Source organism: Falco naumanni, chromosome 8 (genome assembly GCF_017639655.2).
Source record: "Falco naumanni isolate bFalNau1 chromosome 8, bFalNau1.pat, whole genome shotgun sequence".
Taxonomy (NCBI): Eukaryota; Metazoa; Chordata; class Aves; order Falconiformes; family Falconidae; genus Falco; species Falco naumanni.
The window spans coordinates 27,704,592-27,724,957 of record NC_054061.1 but is presented as its reverse complement, the minus strand read 5'-3'; the positions used below and the strand labels follow the sequence as shown (position 1 = coordinate 27,724,957).

The 20,366-nt window shown below is 36.1% G+C and overlaps 1 protein-coding gene across 1 annotated transcript in view; it reads right to left on the bottom strand.

Moving 5' to 3' along the window:
* The window catches only part of LRP1B (LDL receptor related protein 1B), a 380,905-nt gene that overhangs the window by 298,046 nt on the left and 62,493 nt on the right, over positions 1-20,366 (bottom strand). The window contains exons 5-8 of the mRNA XM_040604928.1: positions 8,787-9,009; positions 5,690-5,861; positions 3,368-3,511; positions 1,680-1,916 (exon numbers count right to left, since the gene is read on the bottom strand). Of these exons, the coding sequence (XP_040460862.1) occupies positions 1,680-1,916; positions 3,368-3,511; positions 5,690-5,861; positions 8,787-9,009 (776 nt within the window). The remainder of the gene's footprint in view (positions 1-1,679; positions 1,917-3,367; positions 3,512-5,689; positions 5,862-8,786; positions 9,010-20,366) is intronic.

Genomic DNA, 20,366 nt, shown 5'->3' with positions numbered 1-20,366 from the left:
AAAGTTATGAAACTACACCAAGTTCTAACAATGTAAGCTCCTGGGAAAGGAGTGGGTAGAGAATGACAGTGAAATTTTTTTGGTCTTTGTAAGTATTAGGACCACCAATAATACATCATCGGATAATCCGTAACTCTTTTGGTATTGCATTGATAATTTGCTATGTTGTACTTATAAAGAGTAGAAATTCCAGTTAAACATTTTTTAAGAGAGTGCCTTCCATTTGCTGGTTTGGTATACAAAGTTTATTCGTGTTAGATATGTTTGCTTAGTCTAACCCTAACCTGATCAACACCTTTCAGCAAGGATGCTCCTTGGTTTATTTATAATGTTTAAATCAACATACTGTCTGCTCCTTTCTCTACTTCACATTTGGATTACTTTGTTGAAAAATGAAATGTGTGTTGTTCAGTAAAAGAAAGTTAGTATTGGAAGTTCTGTGATGTATATTATCCATTTCCATATTTGCAGTGAAATGAAGAATTACCAGATTGACAGCTGGGTATTCATTATTTACCCAGACAGCTGCCTTTTATTAAGTAATCACCAAAACAGGGTAAAGAGCCATCTATTGCTTGCAACTACTGCTGAAGGGATTTGTGCAGATGCTGAAGTCTGCAGAGAGACCTTATACGAGAACACCACCATATCGCTGCAAACTAGAGATAACTTCTCTGCGGCAATTGAATTAAAACATAGGTTATGAATGTCAGGGAATGAAAATCCCTGTGCTAAATCGAAGGTATTTTAGTTTCTTTCACTGTCTCGAACTTGGGTTCACAAGTACAGTTATTAAGCTCTCCGAAGGACAAGATGAATATTCATACTACTTATTTTCTTGAGGACTAGAAAACAATTACTGCAGAATGGATTTCAGCTGAAGTAGTTACCTCCTGCTGAAGCAGCCTGTCATGAAAAGAGTCCATAAAAGAGAAAGAAATATGGGTTGAACAAATTGGAGGTTTTATCACTGAAATAGCATTTAGTATGGCAAGATAAGATTCTAGAACTGAGAGACTCTCTGAAGTGTGGTGGGAGAGGTGGAAACTAGAGAACTGCTGGTATTTTCTCTCATTGGTATAATAAATAGTACAAACATCTAAATTAAGGTTCTAAAATATGTTTAGGTCTTCCTGTTTCTTCCACATATACCATGGAAAATGCATCAGGAAAGACAATACCTTTTTTCTAATGAGTTTGCAACTACTAAGGAAGTCTCACTCTGCCAAAATAGTTGCATAGGAAGTCTCACTCTGCCAAAATAGTTGCATAAGCTCCAGAATCCACATTGTGATACAGGTTGAAGTGAAAGAAGTTTTAAGAAGTCCACAACCACACAGGATGGCTCAGCAAATGACTACAAAGAGCTACATTATTGATCTATTGTATCTAACTTCTGAAAGAATAGTGGAGACATAGGAACTCACTGGGGGGATATAAGCTTAAATGGACAAGATAATAATTCTCCACAGAGCAACCTGACCAAACTACATTTCTGTACTCAGGAAGAATAAACAGTAAGTTGTAAAAAAAGAAACATCTCCAGCTTTGTTCAAGGTCTAGTTTGGGTCTGTTTTACATGAGAGATTACAAATAAGGCTTTAAATTATCCGTAAATGTCAATTCAGCTTCTCCTTAGTAAAATACTCTGAATGTCACTACCAGTTAGCATTGCCTACCATCTTTGAGGATTGTTTCTCGCTCTGTGCCATCAATCTTCTGTCGCCCAATGAGGAAACTAGTAGTATCAGCAAAGTAAATGTAATTGGTTTCAGCATGGAAGTCCAGAGCACGAGGATTGACCAAGTTTTCTATAGGGATCATGTATTCATCAGATACTTTGGTATTCAGGTCCATTCCCCGTATTATTCCTGGGCGTCCCTTCCCATAAAAAAGAAACAATTCATTCTTTGGTCCTGCAAAAGAAAGATTACAAACATAAACAACTGATGCTGCCTAATCTTCTTTACAGTATATAATGTCACTGTTTAATTAACTGGCACAATCAGTGGGGGAGCAGGAATATTATTCAATACCAAAAATTAAACTTTCATATATTCTGAATGTATCTAAACTCAGGAAATCTAGCTAATTGCATTACCTTAATTAAAATACAAATTACTTTAGTGAACTGCTTATATCTAATTATTTTTCTCTGTAAAAGTTCACACTGAAAAGCAATGGTAGATCACAGAATAACTTTGCATCTACTGTGATGTGGACATATATATCTTTGTAGACACGCAGTTTTACAATTCATTAGGATCTATCAGGGTAATGGAGACCATGACTTTAGTAATCATTAAATTTAACAAGACCATAAACTCCAGCAAATATGAACCACCATATTTTTCACCCGAAAATTCTCAGAAACAAACAAGACAAAAGATTACTGTACATTTCTTTCAAATGGGAAGGAATACAACAACACACACTATTCTTTCAGACTGAGATACAAAACATACATACCAATATTTCCTATTTCTCAGGATATTTTTACATTTTAATTAGGTAGGTTAATTACTGAATAATAACTGAATTACTGAAAAATAACTGAAACAGTAAAGTGATTTTCTTTCATTTAAGATACTTATAAATAACCTTAGATACTTAATAGTATCAATATTCCTCTTAAAATTCTCTAAAATATATACTTCTCCTATTGCCTCTCTGGATTTTTTATTGGCATTGTTAGTGAAGACCATATGAGGTTTGACTGAAGTCAAATCTATCCATCTACCAGCATCCATCAAAGTATCTAATTGCATGCTTTTTGTCTGAACTAAACCAATGCTATTTGACCAAGACACCAGACATAGATAGGTGTTCCCTAAAACCTTCAGAACTGTCTGGTTCGCTGTAGGTGACCAACAGATTGTGTATATCTAATGCTCGGAATAGCCGTAGTTATACAAATGAAAATTGCTTACACAAAGTACTATGAGAAAAAACCTTGCTTGAGTTATTTACGTGAAATGTTCTACTTCTGAGTTACAAGTTGATTGTATGTGTAGAAATGGGATGTAACAAAGTATTTAACAGCATTTCAGTACCTATGTGCTGTAAGAATGCACAGTATATAAAGAAAGACGTAAGAGTAATTAACATAAAACTTGTGATAATTTTAAGAATTCTTTAAAGAGCATCCCAGCTGTAATTTGTCACTTCTATGAACTAAGCCAAATCAAATCATTTTAAGAGAATGAAAGGAGTACATGAACAAAGTGTCAGGTACATGTTGCAAACCAATTTTACCCAAAAGCAGCCCATGTGATTTCTATTGATATCAATAAACATGTTAAATAAAACCCAGAACTATGCCCTGGAATATTAGTAGCTAACAAACTCTTTGATTTAAATAACATACTTTTGCATGACCTGCCATCACTCCCCAAGATGAAGCCAGTCCTGCAGCGACAAGTCCGTGCTTTGTAGTTGCTGCTGAGCAGACAGATGTGGGAACATCCCCCCGGCATTCCATATGGGTCCACTTCACATGCATGGCTTCTGACTAGGGTGGATGAAAACCAGTACAATTCAAATCCATTTAAAGCAAGATAATTATATGCATCAGCATGTAGAAAGTTTAGATAGGAAAGAAAGGGAACATGTGTCACAATAAATCTTTCGGCAGAATATAACTACAAAGGAAGGTGTTTTATTAAAATTGTAGCCAAAACAGACAAGGAATCTAAAGGGCCATCTTGTGGCTATCAAGCCATACCCATCATTGTGTGCGATCACCCCTTTTTGAATAAAGTTCTGCACAGCATTAGCCAGGCACCACTTCCCTGGGGTAGCTGACACTTTTGCCCTTTTTTTATTTGTTGCTTTGATTCATTTGGCTGATTGGTTGGGTTTTTTGATAACAGAGTGAATCCCATGCCAACACAGTTTGCTATTCATTCAGCTCCATTAGACAGCACCTTTCTGGGGCAGATACCTGTGCAGAAACTGAAGAACAGAATGAGCCTTGCCGCATTTTTCTGTATTTGTACAGCTGGGAGATAAATCCAGCTGAAGAAACCAAATAATTCCTTTCGTTTTTGATTTTTTTTCATTTTTTTTTCATATTTTGAAATGTGTGCTTCTAAATTAGCAGATTAATATATCAAAATCATTTTTTAAACTCTTCAATGTAAACCTGATGAGAAAACAAAATCTACTTTGCTATCCTAAATTTACTAAGCTTGCTTACAACAGGCCAACAGTATTTTAGCTCAGAAAAAATGGTTTCCTCTTCTTTCTCCCTTCCCTCAAGCTTTTTTTTTTAGTTTGTTTTTCTTAAAAAAAAAAAAAAAAGTAATGAAGTGGTTTAAGGTTGATATTGTTAAAGGAATACAGAAACTCTACCAAACTCAAGACAGCTTTTACAGTGAATCTTGACAAGCAACAAACATGTCCATTCAAAACAAAAGAAGTAGCAGAGTGAAAAAGGGCAAGAGGAGCAGAGTAATCACAGGATGTAATAAAAGATTACACTGTGCTCATGTCTCTCCTCTACTCAACCTCTCTGACTCCCTCAGGGTTACAAGAGGGGGAAAAGAGTCTTTGCAGCCTCCTTCAGGAACTGACATCTGCAAATCAATGCCCTCAGCTATAAGGTGAAAATTAGTTCACCCAGGCTTCATCAATGTAGAGTTCGCTCCCACTTCAGAAACTTCTCTAAAAGCAGTCAGTCTGTTTAATAACATTGACGTCGATCACCAGAATAGACGCATTAGCTTTTCTGTCTAAGCAGTCATGGTAACAATTTATTGCTCAGAAGTATCAAAAAAGTCCCCACAAAGTATTGCTGTAAACATTTCAGATCTTGATATCTTTGCACAAAGTTCCCACAAATAACACTGCTGTTCTGAACGCAGAAAGTATGCAATCAGAGACATGATTAGAGTCACAAGATGATTGTGGACCTCAGATTCATAGAGTCATGAAGGTTGGAAAAGACCTTTGAGATCATCCAAGTCCAACCCTTAACCCAGGACTGGCAAGGCCATCACTAAACCACGACACTACACACCACATCTATGCGGTTTGTAAATACCTCTGGGGATGATGATTCCACTGCCTCCCTGGGCAGCCTGTGCCAGTGCCTGACCCTTGCTATTTTATAAAAAATTCTAAGACTATAAAAAGCTTTTCATTCTAAATGAAAATGAAGATTCCTTTCAGAGATGGCAAAGATGATATTTGTACAAACCAAGGAGAACTTAACAGCAGTTACCTCTCTCACCAATTGCGCTGGCAGTTTGGCAAGCTAGCTGCCCACATCTCTAGGCTTTTTTGGCAAACCTGAAGATGGGACCACTCTTGAGGTTATATAAGTCTGCCTGAAAAGCTGGCCCAGAGAAACCAGGAATCTCTAAAGCCCAAGACTGAAGCATGTGGATGGTATTAGACCTCTAAAAATTGTGGAGCTGTTAAATTCTGAAAGCACTGAGCGTGTGGAGCCAGAAAACTTGCAGACTCGGGTTCTTTGAGTAGTTCTCTAAGCTGAATGTTCAGGAAGCAGTTGCGTTAGGAGCTCAGAGATACAGAAAGCTGTGCAGATGAAGAAGCAACAAAGTCTTGCCACAGTGACAGGTTTTCACTGTATCTTCCGATACATTCTTCTGGAAGAACCTTTTTAAACACACATACACCTAACATTTCGTTTTATGTTTCCTAGAAGCAGGAATTTTGATCTTACCTGCTGTTTGAGTTCTTTTCTGGTATACACGGATCTCTTTAGCATTGTCAAGTCTAGCAAGGGACTGAACATCGGAGCCATTGTATCTGTTTATTCGTAAAATGTTGAGGTTATCTGAATTGACTGTATATAAATAGTTTTCAAAAACTGCCAAACCACAAAGATGCCTAATCTGCAAAAGAAAAAAATTATGTAATTATTTTAGCTGAATATTTTAGGTATAAATATGACTTGTAAACATAAACGTTACTATCAATTGTACATGTTAAACTGTATGAGAGGATTTCTGAACATGTCGATAAACATTTCAAAATAATAATCACAAACTAATCCACAAGTATAGTTCACATTCTTGTAGTCCAATGTTTATAATTAGAAGAGCTTTGTAGAAAAAAGGCAGAAATTTCAAAATATTTAGCAATCCAAATTTATTTACCCTCTGAATTTCCCAGTTTTTCTCTTTTAAATTAAAAACTCCTTCATTGTTAAAGTGCACGAGTTTATTTAGTATTAACTAATGCAAACTAAGATAAATTAACTAGAATTAACTAATAAACATAGTAAATATAGATATGTAAAACACAATTTATAGGTTGAATTGATGTATTTTTAAATTATGTTATAATAAAAACAAAGCAAGTATGGCTAGATATACCCACTGAATATTTTCTTAAGTAAATAAATTCCGTCAACTATGAGTGTGTTCCTTTTTTGTTGGCGTCTTTGATTATGCTTGTGGCCACATGGTACTGCTTGCTTATCAAAAAGTGAATTTGAAAATTGTATTAATCTGTGATGTGTCTGGGTACATTGATTAAAAATTACCTGATGTTAGTTAGCTAGCCAATGACAGTTCGAACAGGAAGTGTTCAATAATCTAACCGTTGCGCTTCATTTATAGATGTAGAACATGTAAAAGATCTAATTGGCAATTTTGGAAGCTGAACAAATTAAAGAGAATTTGTTGGTGGATGTTCAGATATTTACATGCTGAATAACTTATTAGTTTAATAAATTGTTCACGACAAAGTATTTACTTAGATCATTTACTTCACAAATTAAGATGTATTTCACCAAAAACCTTCAAACCAAACCAAACCAAACCCTGAAAAAACCCCCACCCCAATCAAAAACCCAAACCAAATAAAAACCTGCTATCAAGCATCAAACGATTCAGTCCTTTCTGGAAATTACCCCCAGTTGGCTAAATCTTGCCATCGTATTCTGTTACTACCCAAAATAAAAATAAAAATAAATAAAATAATTGAGATCAATGGAAGTGTTTGATTAAGATCCAATAGAAATTCAATCAAATTATAGTAACATGGAAAACAGCCTTGAGAACAATGATGCACCTGTACCAAATTGTTGAAATCTCTGCATTACAATCCTTTCTTCCCTATGTTCATTTGCACTCAGTGTAAAGCTTTATTATTTAATACACATGAGAACTTTTCAATATTTACACTATTAAAATTATTTGACTGTTTTGACAATGCATTTTATAATAACTTAATTATTTGTATTTAATTAATGCATTTCTTGTGTTTTACACCTCATGCAGTTTTCCAGCTATCTTAGGCATGAATGGAAATGTTGCTTGCTACGGAAAATAGCCCTTTGAAAGCCACCCAGGCTATCAATCATAAAAGCCCATATCATTCACAAAGCTTGCCTTTTGATATGCTTGTACTTACAAAATAAACTTTAATCCCTGAAATTTCTTGAGAATAGTTTTCTGGTCTGCTGTTTCCTTGGACTAATGAGGAGTAACTTGGAATAACAGTCATTCTAAATCCTGGCAAATACTGGCAAAAAAACTCGAGAAGTTTTTCATTTGAGTGGAAAGACAACAAATATGCTTCTCCTTCTGTGATAGCAGTGATTAATTGGGTGACAAAATTTTTTAACATCATTCACCCATATTGAAAGAAACAGATATCAGTCTTTCCTAGCTAATTTATAGAAGAAAGAATCTCTCTGAACTTGATAAAAAATCCTCTTTTGCATCTAAATTTCAGAGAGAAGAGAAAGAACAAGAACCTCTCCTATGACACTAGTACAAGTCAGTTATAAGGCTGTAAAAGTATTCCTTAGTTGCTTAAGAAAATGGCTTTCTTTAAGTATCTATTTCAAAATGCTCTCTGAAAAAAAATGTTGACAAGACCTGTTATTCCAGGACAACTGGCTAAAGACTGGGAATAATTTGGTAAAAAATAGGAAAGTGTTTGCTATTTAGCCAGGTGACCTATGCTGCTTTTTGTCACATTTCCTGGCCATTTTCACATGGTGGTTATGCTACCCAATTGTCTCCTTGTAAACAGTGATTACTTGGAAGCAAGGAAAGAATGACAGGAGAATAGGCAAAATGTTTATTCTATCTGCACATCTTTACATATTCGGTTTAACCTCAGGCATAAGCAGATGTAAACATGGTACCCACACCAGCTCTGGGAGTTCAAGTAGCATCCAGGAACAGTTTGGTCTCTGCTAATTTTCCCTTGATTTACAAAAGCCTTCAAACTGCCACGGAACCCTTCCTCTCCCTGCTACCTACTACCTCACTCCCATCAATAACAGACTGATATACCACTGCTCAGACTCATACAGTCTCAGCTTTTGTATTTATGACTCAGCATCTGGACCAACCATGAAAAGCGTCACTGCCATCAATAAAATATGATTTCAGTGCATCCAGATTGGTCTGAACGGGTGAATAGCTTTTGCTATTCTGTTTCTTTCACATCCTTGTACCTGTCTCTCCTTCCTGAATTGAAACGGAATGTTTACATATTTTTAACAATTTATTCCCCAGTATTTTTCCATCACTACATATTTTCCCTCCTGAAGTCTTTTTCAATGGGGAGTGTGACTTACATGGTGCATTGTTAATGAGACACTGCATGGAAGCTTGTCCGTAGGTTGCAAAATGGACTAAATTACAAATAAAAAAGAAAATATGCCGCTGGATCTTTTGTCAAACACATTTGAAATAAAAAAGTGAAAAAAAACCCCTGAAATTACTGTAACTGTTAGCATTATATATGATCATTTACTGATATCACTACTTTTTACTAATTTGCAAATAAATACCTACTTGTCTGCCTTTAATTATTGTATGCCTCTTTCTCCCTTGGTAGTCAACAACTTCCACACTATCCAGATATACGTCAACCCAGTACACATATTTGTTGATGAGGTCTAGTGCAAGAGCAGTTGGCTGTTCAATTTTAGAGTCTACTATCCATGTCCTGTTCATTCCATCCATGTCACATCTCTCAACCTTGGCAGCATTCCCGTAGTCTGTAAAGAAAAGCTTTCTGTTGAAAGAAAATAACATGTTGTAAGTTTCAAAGGGTGTGAGCAGAGTGCAAAGCTTCTGGTGGCTCTGCAAAGTAAGTTTTTGTTCTTCATCATTTCAGGGGGTTTAGCTGTCAATAACCCATATAACTCCTAATGATAATCATATAATTACCCTCAAAAAATCACCTATCTTCTAACAAATTAAAAATTACACAGACTTTTATTTCAGATAGAACATACAGAAGTTCTAAATGCATCTCCTTACACCACAGATACACCATGTAATATCTGTCATTTAAATGGGTGGTATTACCATGTACAGAGACTACATTACAATCTTTACAATATCTCTTTAACCACGGTTTATACAATATGGCAAGATAGTTACAAATAACAGAGAGTGGCAGAACCACAAAGCATTTACATGGTTTGGAGAACAATTCACTGCATGTGAGGTAAAACAAGTACAGTGATCCACACTATCAGGTGTTTAAAATTAGATTTCTAAAGAAGATACATTAGTCTGCAGTGCATTTTTATCCAGTCTTAGAAGGATGTTCAGGCTTTAAAACGTTTCCACAAATCCAGTGAGTCATTCCATCCTAGAATAATGGGGAGCCATCAAAGACTTAAAATTGGTACTAAGGTTTCCTAACCCAATCCTTCATTAGCATTCACTGGGTTTAGTACACACAAATCAATTTTTATTAACCTCATGATATTTTAACAAGATTACTTATTTGTGAGGCTAAATTACACTGGCAAGATGAAGACCACCTTGCCATGACTTTAACATGCTATAAAGAATAATCTGATTCCAGATTGAATGTTACTGAAACTACTTTGAGAATCAGGATTTCATTTTCCAAATGAAGTGAATTATCTCCTAGTTATTACCACTAATGGGAATAACATTGGATCAACAGCATATAAACCCTTAGAGATCTGTATATTAAAGAGTATTAATGTATAGCCTTGCAATGTCTCATAGAAATTTGGCATTGTAGTATGTTTTAGGCTGGAAAAAATACATTTGCTAAATAACCAAATGAGACCTATATCCTTTCTTATTACCAAATAATTCAGAATACATTTGAAATGCAGTTAAAAGTGTTTAATGTGTGAAATATGTAAATTAAAAATTATTCTAAATATTAAAGGCAGTAGATTTAGCTGTAGATATGTATAGCAACTGTCAAATGCCAAAATTGATTGATCACAGAATCATAAAATAGGGCTTGAGGAGAATTTGAAAGGTCATGTAGTCCATCACCAGGCCATAAGGCAGAATAAACTTTACCTATAACATTCCTGAGGGACAACTCCATTCCTGAGAGGGTTTTCTATTTATCAAAATAAATATGAATTCCTGTCTTATCCTTCATTGTAATTCTGTATCCCAGCTGTACTTTAAAAACACTTTAACAAACATGTACTTAACATTCAGGTCCATATAAATCAAAACGTGCATGCTAAAGAATACGTGCAAAGTAAAAATTATGTCTGCAAAGCAAATGTTTAATTTGGAACAAAAATAGCCAAATAACTGTGTATAGAATGTGGAAGTATATGCGCACAAACATATGTATGTGTATATGTTTTTCATCAGCAATAACAAGGCCAACACCTATTATAATTAAGAGAAGTTGTTAAAATATCACATGTACTCTAGTCTACAATCTGTACATCTGGGGATTTGATTTAGGTTATGTAATGGAAAGGTGTATCATAGGATTCAATAATTCAAAGCTCATTTTGCAATCATAGAACCAGATGACTTTGCTGTGATCAGATGTGCGTGCACACACACACACGTTTCTGTATAAATACATATACACAGGAACTCCAAAAACCTGAAGCTTGACTTCAGACTAATTCTTTACTTGATTGCTTACTGCAGAGTATTCTTATACAAGACTTAATATTCCTATATGAGACCATAAGCTAAGATACAGGATAAGAAATAATAATTATTCGCCTTTTACAACAATATTTTTTTTTTAGATCAGTCAAGAAATAAAATGGTTTTTTTCATCAATACAAACAGATACAGAAAAGGGTATGTAGTTTAAGATGCTCCTCTGGCTTTCTGGGATGGGGGTTAATTTCTTTGTTTTCTAAATATCTGGTTTATATTAACATAATTTGTGCTAAGGAAGCTAGCATGATTTCATGTGTAACTGACAGTCTTTTAATTTTAAAATTATTACTCTTATTCAGGAGCCTGACAATAGTAAAACTTTATCTTTTAACACAAAGGTAAAAGACAGAACAAGAAAGTGGTTGCATAGCTGCTGCCTTATGATCAAAGCGGTCTGAAAATTAAATTAAAAAAATTAAATGCTTTAGCATGTAATCTTGAAATGCAATTCTGTATTTAAAGACCAACGCATAATTTTTAGAATGAGGTTTAAATCAGACTGCATTTGTAACACATGAAGCTGACTCAAAATTACGCTGTATTTCCTTTGCCTTGGGAGTTCTCAAGGATACACTGTAGTAGCATTTATTTCAGCTAAAGACTAATCTTTCTGCTCACAAATGATGCTGGATTTGCCTATCCATTTTCAGCAGAGGGTGGTGAAATCTTTTATCTATTCACAGAGCAAGTTCAGCAGGGATACAGTCTGTGTGCATTTCCCTGTACAGCCCCAGCACTACGCATCAGAACCGACCTTGAGGGAGCAGCTCTGACAGGGACGGGGAGAGAGCTGGGTTCGCTGCAGCCTTTGTTTCCCGAGACTACCAACAAGGGTGCTAATTGAGGCTAGTACAAAATAGCGAAAATTTTGGCACTAAATTGTATTTTATTAAGGCATGTAATCTTTTGAAAGCTATAGTCTTCTTCATGCACAGAAAATCTGAATATTCTCCTAGTTCTTTTAAACTGTACAAACCCCATGTTCTGCCCATTGTTAATCAAGAACAAGAAGGGCCACGTTCTTCACCAAGTCCAGGTGCTTTGCAAGCATCCTATAATACTTTTTTTTCAAACTTCTTAAACTCACTAAAGGACTTGGTTGTTTTGACCCAGAGTTCCATCTGGAAGCACTTCCAGAATGGTTTCAGTGTTGTTTCAGCACTTAGAAATCTACATCTAATAACTAATGACAATATCTTCAATGCTAAATGATACCTACTGATTTTTGCAGCATACTTAATTTGGCTTAAACAGACTTGTCACCTGTCTTCTCCTCCAAAAGTATTTCTAGATGGCTATAAAATTCTTTCACTCTACCTGGCTGCTAGAGATAAAGAGTGTCAGTCTTTCTCATCTTATAAGACAGGCTCTTTATGTTGCCCTTCTGTGCAGTTACTCCAATTTCAGGTCATGTTATTGAACAAGCACGGTCAGCACTAGGTGCACTGTTCCAGAGAGGAGTTTGCCGGTATCTGTTCAATAGAACTGTAACTCCCCTACATCGCCATCACTGGATGATATTTGTTATTTTCACAGCTCTATTACACTGCTGACTTACAGTCATCTTCTCACCGGTTACTACATACACGCTCCTCCTGCTGATTTCCCAGGGTTTAGCTGACTTTCTCCAGTCTATGAAATACAACCCGTTTCATAACTTAACAACTTAGTCTTTAAAAGTTATGGTTGGACTTTTTCCAACAAGAGTTTGGTTTCAATGAGGAAAATACAGGGAATATTCCCCCCCATATCTGAGCAATGAAATCTCTGTAACATTTTAAAATATCCTCACTGACAAACCCACCGATCACAAACAGCAATAAAGTCATGTTACCAAATAAAACCAAGTCCAGAGGAGAAGACAAGAACCGACAGTGAACATCCCAGTCCCTGTTCTCATACTCGTGGTCACAGATTCATCTTCCCTTCATTACCAGTCCCCCCAAAAAATGTAAGGAGGGCCTCAAAAGGCCTGCTGTTCTTTCCTGACAAAGATATCTGTCCTCAATAGAAATTTCCTTTCAGACCCAGGTAGTTACTGAGCTAAGCCGCCAAATGTTATGTGCCTCCCTTGTCACCAGTGGGTTTACCTCCAACTTCTCTGACTTCCTTTTGTTTTCCAAGCCTTCAGTCACTGCATTCATAATCCACCTATTTAATTAGGTAAGAAAGAGGTCTCTTTTCCCTGTAAAGCTACATTTGGGCATTTGGATGACTGAAAACTCTTAATTTCTGATGCACCTAAGAAGCCAAATGGTGTACAGCTCCATCAGACTTTGGGGGGCAAAGTTTCACAGTCCTGCAACATTTTAGCAAAAATAACCCATCACCCACGTATGGAACAATATTATAAGGTGTCATGACTTTATTATTATTTATTCTTTATTATCTTCCTCAGCCTCTCATTACTCTTGTAACGGAGAAGAGGTATACTTGTCACCCTGTCCAGAAGCTCATCTATTCAGCTGGCAGGCCTCAGACTTTACCTGTTCCCTGTGTAACTCACAAGCCAGCCTATTCCCAATCGTTATTGCCCCTTTAATTCCCAGGACAGCTTTTAAACCTCAAGCGCTCCTTCAGTGAACCTATGGAAAAAGAATGTGTTATTGCACAGTAACTTCAATCCCTCGTGAAGAGGAGCAAAACAGAGTTTCAGGCACACTCAAAAAGGGCAGCGGTACAGCAAAGAAACCATCATATATCTGATAGTATGGTGTGGTTCGTGAAGCAGATGCAAGAGTGGAAGCTAAATGGACTCAAGTACCAAAACGCTTCAGTCACAGATGTATCCCAATTACACACCCTCCCTGTTATGCAGGAGGGAAGACATGTATCCTGCAGTGTTACCTGTAGCTCATACATTAACACTTACTGTCAACATGACCCACCATTGCCAGCTGCCACGTGGCAGGCAAACGGCAATGCCAGGGAAAATACAGATTGTGCTTCTCCATCTGTTTCTCTCTTCCTCTGGCCTCCTCTTACCAGAGATGTGTTTGTGTAAGCACTGCTTGGTAGGAAAAGGATAAAGGTTACAAATGCCCACACGTTTAAAGGGTAGCACCTTCTACTTAAGGTGAAGACAAGAAAGGCTGTTCTGAAGTAATTACAGTCTCAAGAAGGTGAGAATTGCTGGGGCAGATTTTGAAGGGAAGAATGACAGAGAGCTTGGCAGACCACAGCAGAGAGTCAACTGCAATGCAATGTTATCGGAGGTAAATTATTATGGTATGTATAGAAAGAAGGCTTCCTTCTTTAGACAAAGTTACTGTGGTGGACCAGAGCTGTCTAGATTAAAGTAAAATAGTTGATAGCATATCTCAACAGGAGCTAAGAGCAGAAAGAGCAGTATTTAATTTTCAGAAATTACATTGAAAGGATCATTATCAAGAAGAAAGCTTCTAAAGATATTCTATTGATCTTGGGAAAATGAACGAGTGACAAGTTAGAGGGTGGTTGTTTTTTTTTTCTAATTTAGAAGATGGATTACAGTATGGGAAAAAATCTCTGAATTGGAGTAACAGAAATGGGGTGCAAGTTAATCAGTTTAAAAACTAATGAGAAGACCACTGGCATTGAGTGGTACCAGCCAGATACAAGTACAGGACAAACTGTAAACATGAAAGAAATGCTGTAGGACAACTAAAATTATGGGGACTCTGGTGAACAGGGAACCTTCTTCAGAGGAGGTGATCAAAATACCGAATTAAAAGGACTGTGTGAAAACATCCGTGGGATTCTCTGCTTGTAAATTAAAGCTTACAGTATCAGGTGATCTATTTACTGGCTTCTCATAAAAGGACTGCCATGCAGTCCTGTATCTGGTTTCTACTGCATTTCAGCAAAAGGAATGTGATTTGATTTCATTTGCATTGCATTTAATTAACACTATGCTTTCCATCACGGTCCAGGAACATTTTCCCCTCTGTTGACATTGATTTCTGGGTTCAGTACTTTTCTTTTCCGTCTGCATCTGAAGCAAAAGAAATCAGCCACGCTCATATTTAGCCCATTGATGGTATTAAATGTGCCACTGCCCTTAGTGTACCAGACATATCCTAGGTGACTGAAGAGTACTACTTGCTATCACACTCATATTTAAAGCAATTGCCAGGTTTGGGGCAAAGGCAAATTTTCTCATAGGGAAGGAATGAAAAAGCCATTAGATGTCGGCATTTGGGATCCTCTTCCTTCCCTCTCTTTCTAGCACAAGGCAGCATCCATCGCCTTGAGGATAATTTCCTCTTGCAAATCCGTACTGTTCTGTGGTGGTTTAGAAACTAGCAGGCTCTCCAGCAACATGTCTTAATTTTTGTAATTGATTTTGGAAAGAGATAATGGCTGGATATTTTCTGAAGTGAAAATCTATTACAGCTTCTCTGTGATTTCTGCAATCTAAGGGAGCACACGTGTTCCCAATGTTCCTAGTATTTTGGAATCCTAGCAATGAGTGCCTAAGAGTAAAATAATAATGGTTTCCTTTCATAGAGAGCTGCAGGTTTAGTGCCAGGCAGGAAGCAGCACAGAGCTGAGCTGCAGATAAAAGTAAACCCCAGTGAGACGATGCATCCTCGCCCCACAGAGCCAAGTGCCAACACTGTTTGTTGCACAACAGAACATAGGCACAATCAGCAAAAGCTCAACCCAAATGCCTTAGGGGGGACATTTATAATGAAATACCTTTCTCTTTACATGGAAACCACCAGTTCAAACAAAGGTTTTCTTATTTGCAGTAAGAAGGATGGCAGTCTAAGCAGCAAACACAGTAAGTAGCTGTGAATTTGGGGATGGATTAAAAAAAAGAACAAACTGCTTCACCTGCACCGTAGCTACAAATTGTCATGATCTGTGGAGTTCTTATTAAACAGAGCAGCACATTGGGGGGGGGGGGGGGGGGGGGGGGGGGGAGGGGGGAGAAAAAATGCTTGCAACTATTTTTTCTTTCTTCTTTTTTATTTTTCCCACTGAAACTGTCTATCTATAGAAATATGCTTTGTATAAAGGCAAATTGGGTGGCCATCAACAGAAAATCCCCCTCCCCCCCCAATATTTTCCTTACACATTTTCAGAGATGTTATGAAGTGAATGTAATATGATAATTCAGGACTGTGATTTCTTACAGAGTTATGACTATGTTCTGCTATTGTTTTAGCTTATCAAAACAAAATCCTGCATAGAATTTTTCAAGTTTGATTCTTTCCACCTTTGAGGGGATAAAAGCCTTCTATTTCTTTTGTCTTAGGAATGACAATCAAATAAACATAAACCAAAGTTGTTCAAATGTCATAAAACACTTTAAAAGTTTTGTCTTTCTATTCAACCCAAATACCTTTCTCTGCAGGGAGGGAACTGCAAACAGCTCTTCAGTGCACCCATCTACCATCTCTGGGTGCAGCAGGAATAGTATATGACAGTAAGATGTACAGCTAACTTTCTCTCTTCTGGTATCCAAAGTTTCAGTTTTCTCTCACAAGCTATACTTCTTCACACTCAGAGTAAATATGGAGCAAACTCATGCCAATCCTACTGTATTTTCTTTCTTGCTCCACTTATAAATAGGTGTGAGTTTCTGTACATGCTAAAAAAATGCACGACTGGAATATAACACTAGTAAATCAAAGGCAAACACCCACAGAAATGAAAATTAAATCCACAGATTTTGCTAGAGGATAAAAACAGAAAGAAAGTTTGCCTTACACTCATTCTCATCATAATAGTTAAGTGTGTTTTTTTCCCCCACATCAACAATGAGATTACAGCTATGAGATATATTCTTGAAAAACTGCATCTCTTAGCATCTCTCAAATTTATACTTGCTTAATCTGCTTTCTGTCTAAATACCATCCAATATCCTTTCATTAAAGGCATGTAATTGCCTTAAGTAATTTTGTGCAGCAGTGGTGCATTTTCATTGTATTTGGCTTTCTTCTGAAGAAAAGGGTTGTCTGAATTTTAAAAGTTTATTATCAATACAAAATTTTAGGAACTCAATCAGATTTTACCTTTTATGTCATTTTTTCCATAAATGTATGCAAAGTATTAATAACTATTATTTTTAATCGAAAGACACAATGCAGATATATTCATGGATTTATTAAAGACCCTGAGCATTAGTATTTAATTTGTCAAGTTACTGCCATTCACCTGAAAATGTATGGGTTAAGATTTATAACAGATGCAGAAATCTGGGAATAGAGTCCTTTCAGACTGTACATGTTCTTCCCCATGAGTTACTAAAAGCTCATCAATTAGAATAAGAATGAAGAAACATTGATTACTCCCAGTTTATCACAAACCAGCTGTGCCAAATTGCTGTGTTGATCCACTGAGAAAATTCATTTTACTGTCATGTAACATGGTTTCATACCATCACTTAAGCAGACTTTCACCTTGACAGCCAAATAGTACCAAGTAGTCTTTAGAAATGTTATATATAAACCCAAAACTGTTTCATAGACTTTTGTATAGTTATAAAATGTGCCTTTACGTCCAAAATGTGCACACCTTGTGTTAGATATACTTAAATCTTTAATTCAAAGATCGGAGAGAACATGATGATGAATATAGTTCTTGGATTATCCCCAGTAATCGTTTCTGAGGAATAGGTGGTTAGTTTCAACTGGTGTCTGTTTTATCAGATATACGAGATTCAGTGAAATAATTTTGCTCTAGGAAATTAAAAACCTGTTTCTTCACTAGAAACTCGGGCTCTGACATATACGCCATCCTTCAAACTCTACTAGAGATACTTATTTTTAATGTAGTATTTGTTATTATTCTGCGTTGAATTATTTCTGGAGCAACAAAATGGTGCCACTTGACCTTTTATACTATCTGCATGAACCCAAGTACATAGCAGGATACACGCATTGAAAGAATAATTTTCAAAGAATTAACATTATACTGAAGCTTTTTCACTGAAAACATAAAGGCAGTACTTGTCCTAGAGCTATTTAATTTTTGCCGTATATTATAACATGCAGTCAGGCTGTTTTGTTTCTTCTACTTAATAAATGACCTTTTAATTTAGCTGAAAATAGTAAATTTTAAAATTAACTTTTTAAGAATAAGATTCATTTTTTGGGTGGTGGGAAGTTTTCATTCCTTATTCAGTATTTGTAGGGGGAAAAAAATAGGAAAAGGAAGACCCCTGTAAGTGTGTCTGAACTGCAGCCTGATGAAACTCAGGCTAAGAGGAAAGCAGTCTGGAGCTTGGTAGGTTCAGCATTTGTCCTAGAGCTAGGTACTGCTGCGGAGCAATTCAGGACGGCATTAGCAGTAACACGCATTTTAAAAACAACTGTCTAGACACAGGAGGCTACTATTTCCCAAACACAATCTTAATTCTCCAGCAGCTTTTCTTTCCCAGAATTTGAGACATGGCCCTTTCAACCCAGTTTGAGAAATGATAGTTATAGGAACTGTTCGGCACTATGAAATGCAAAAAATATACCTACCCATTCAGTTTGTCAGAGATTTAAAACCATGTTTTCCACATCCCTTACATCTTATCACAATACAGATGTCTATTTTAAAATAAGAATGCTTTGTCTTGAACTACGCAATTTCTCTCAACGAACTTTTTTATTCAGTTGCAGAGAATGAAAAAAGACAGACTTTTTTGCAATATTAATTTATTTAAAATTTATTATTAATGTGAAAAAATGAATTAAAACACTGCTTCCACCTTGGTATTTTATGACCTATGCCAGATTAAATGTCAGTAATAGCTGGCATTTGAGAACCTGTCTCATCCATCTTGTACAGAAAATGCTACAATAAGCATCATTATATAGGATTATATTAAAATAATCAAAAATCCAAAGTTTGCATGCTTTAGGATTCTCAGGGCTCCTCCTTCACAGGCAGACCTGAAGAAAGGCTAGCATTATATTTAGAGGTATTCTCTTTATATCCCAAATGAATCAGACCCCAGTTTTGAAAAGTAATGATTTAAAGTCATGATGAATTAGCAGTTAACAGCAAGGATGGAGATTTCCTCTTTCGAACAAACTCATGGAAGAAGAATATATCAGTGGCTATTAAATGCAAGGAAGTTTCCAACTTTGAAAATCACAATATTGTACACCACTGGAAGCTGACAGATTTGCTGTGGGAACTACTATTGTATACTTGTTTTATTTTTGCTTTCTCATCCAAGCATTTCATTTTGCTACAGCTAAGAAAAATCACACCTAGGATGGTTTTCAAGTGACTGTGCTAGTATGTTCTTCAGTACCACTGTTCTCAAAGCTCTTGGTTTAGATTTAAGTCATTAAATACAATCAATGACATCAAAGCTGAAGATGATCTTGGATGAAGGCATAGGCTGTGCTATGGAATAACTAATTTGACAGAAATCACACTTTTAATTTATATTTTAATATATATCTGCAATATTAATTTATATAAAAATATACTTTAAAGTGGTCTTTAGACATGCTAATAATTTCACCTTATGCCAAAGGGGAGTACATACATCTCGTATTTGATCTACACAAGGAAATGCTTCTAACACTAGAATTCTTAAGCTAGTTTAAATTGTGCATATGGCTACTTAGCACAGTGTAGAATAGAAAATAGCCTGTATTTGACAGCAATGGACAGAGCTGATCTTTATCTCAACATGCTGCTTTCCTTTCAGATGAAGCAGTAAACTTGGCAGGTTATGGAATTACTCCAATCTAATGATGATTCTGGTTGTGAACAGTAATGAGGAGGTACTCAGGGCTCACCAAGACATTTAGAAATCTTCCTTCTTTAATGTTTTTTGTAAGGTAATAAGTGCTGAAGTGAATATCAGAACTTGCCCTATATCTTGAGTTTCTGATCAAATATCTTCTGCTGGAGAGATTGGTTTGGACACTGCTGTTTGACACACGGCTTCTTAACAGCACATCTTTATGCACGTCTGCAGTACCCATAATCTCCCCACTGCAGATTCCTGGCTGGAGCATTATATAATGCCAGCAACAACTGGATTGCTTGATGCCATGCCTCAACTTGGTATTTAACAGAAAGTAAATAAAAATAGGCAGTTCTGCCTCCCCATTAACTGCCAACTAAACAAGTAATTTTCTCTCTAAAATTGTTCTTGCAAGTTAAAATAAAAAAAAAAAAACAACCAAACATCAAACAAAAACTCTAAACCAAAGTTTGTCTGAAATTTAGATCATAGACAAGACATTATCAAGTTAATAGAAAGAAAAAGCAAAGCGTGACTTATAAAGAATCATAACATTTGAAATTAGATTGGAAGTATTGTATGTCCATTACTTTATGTCTTCTGAGATCAAAGACTCTTTAAATCTTCCTGATAATTTTTCTTAAGGCATTACAAAACAAAAATCAATTTTAGTTAAGCGACAAAGAAATTGGTGGTATTCTACCATGGAGAAGGCTCTAGTGTTTTTGCTGTTACTTTATTCTTGATCCCTTAACCTTTAATTTGCA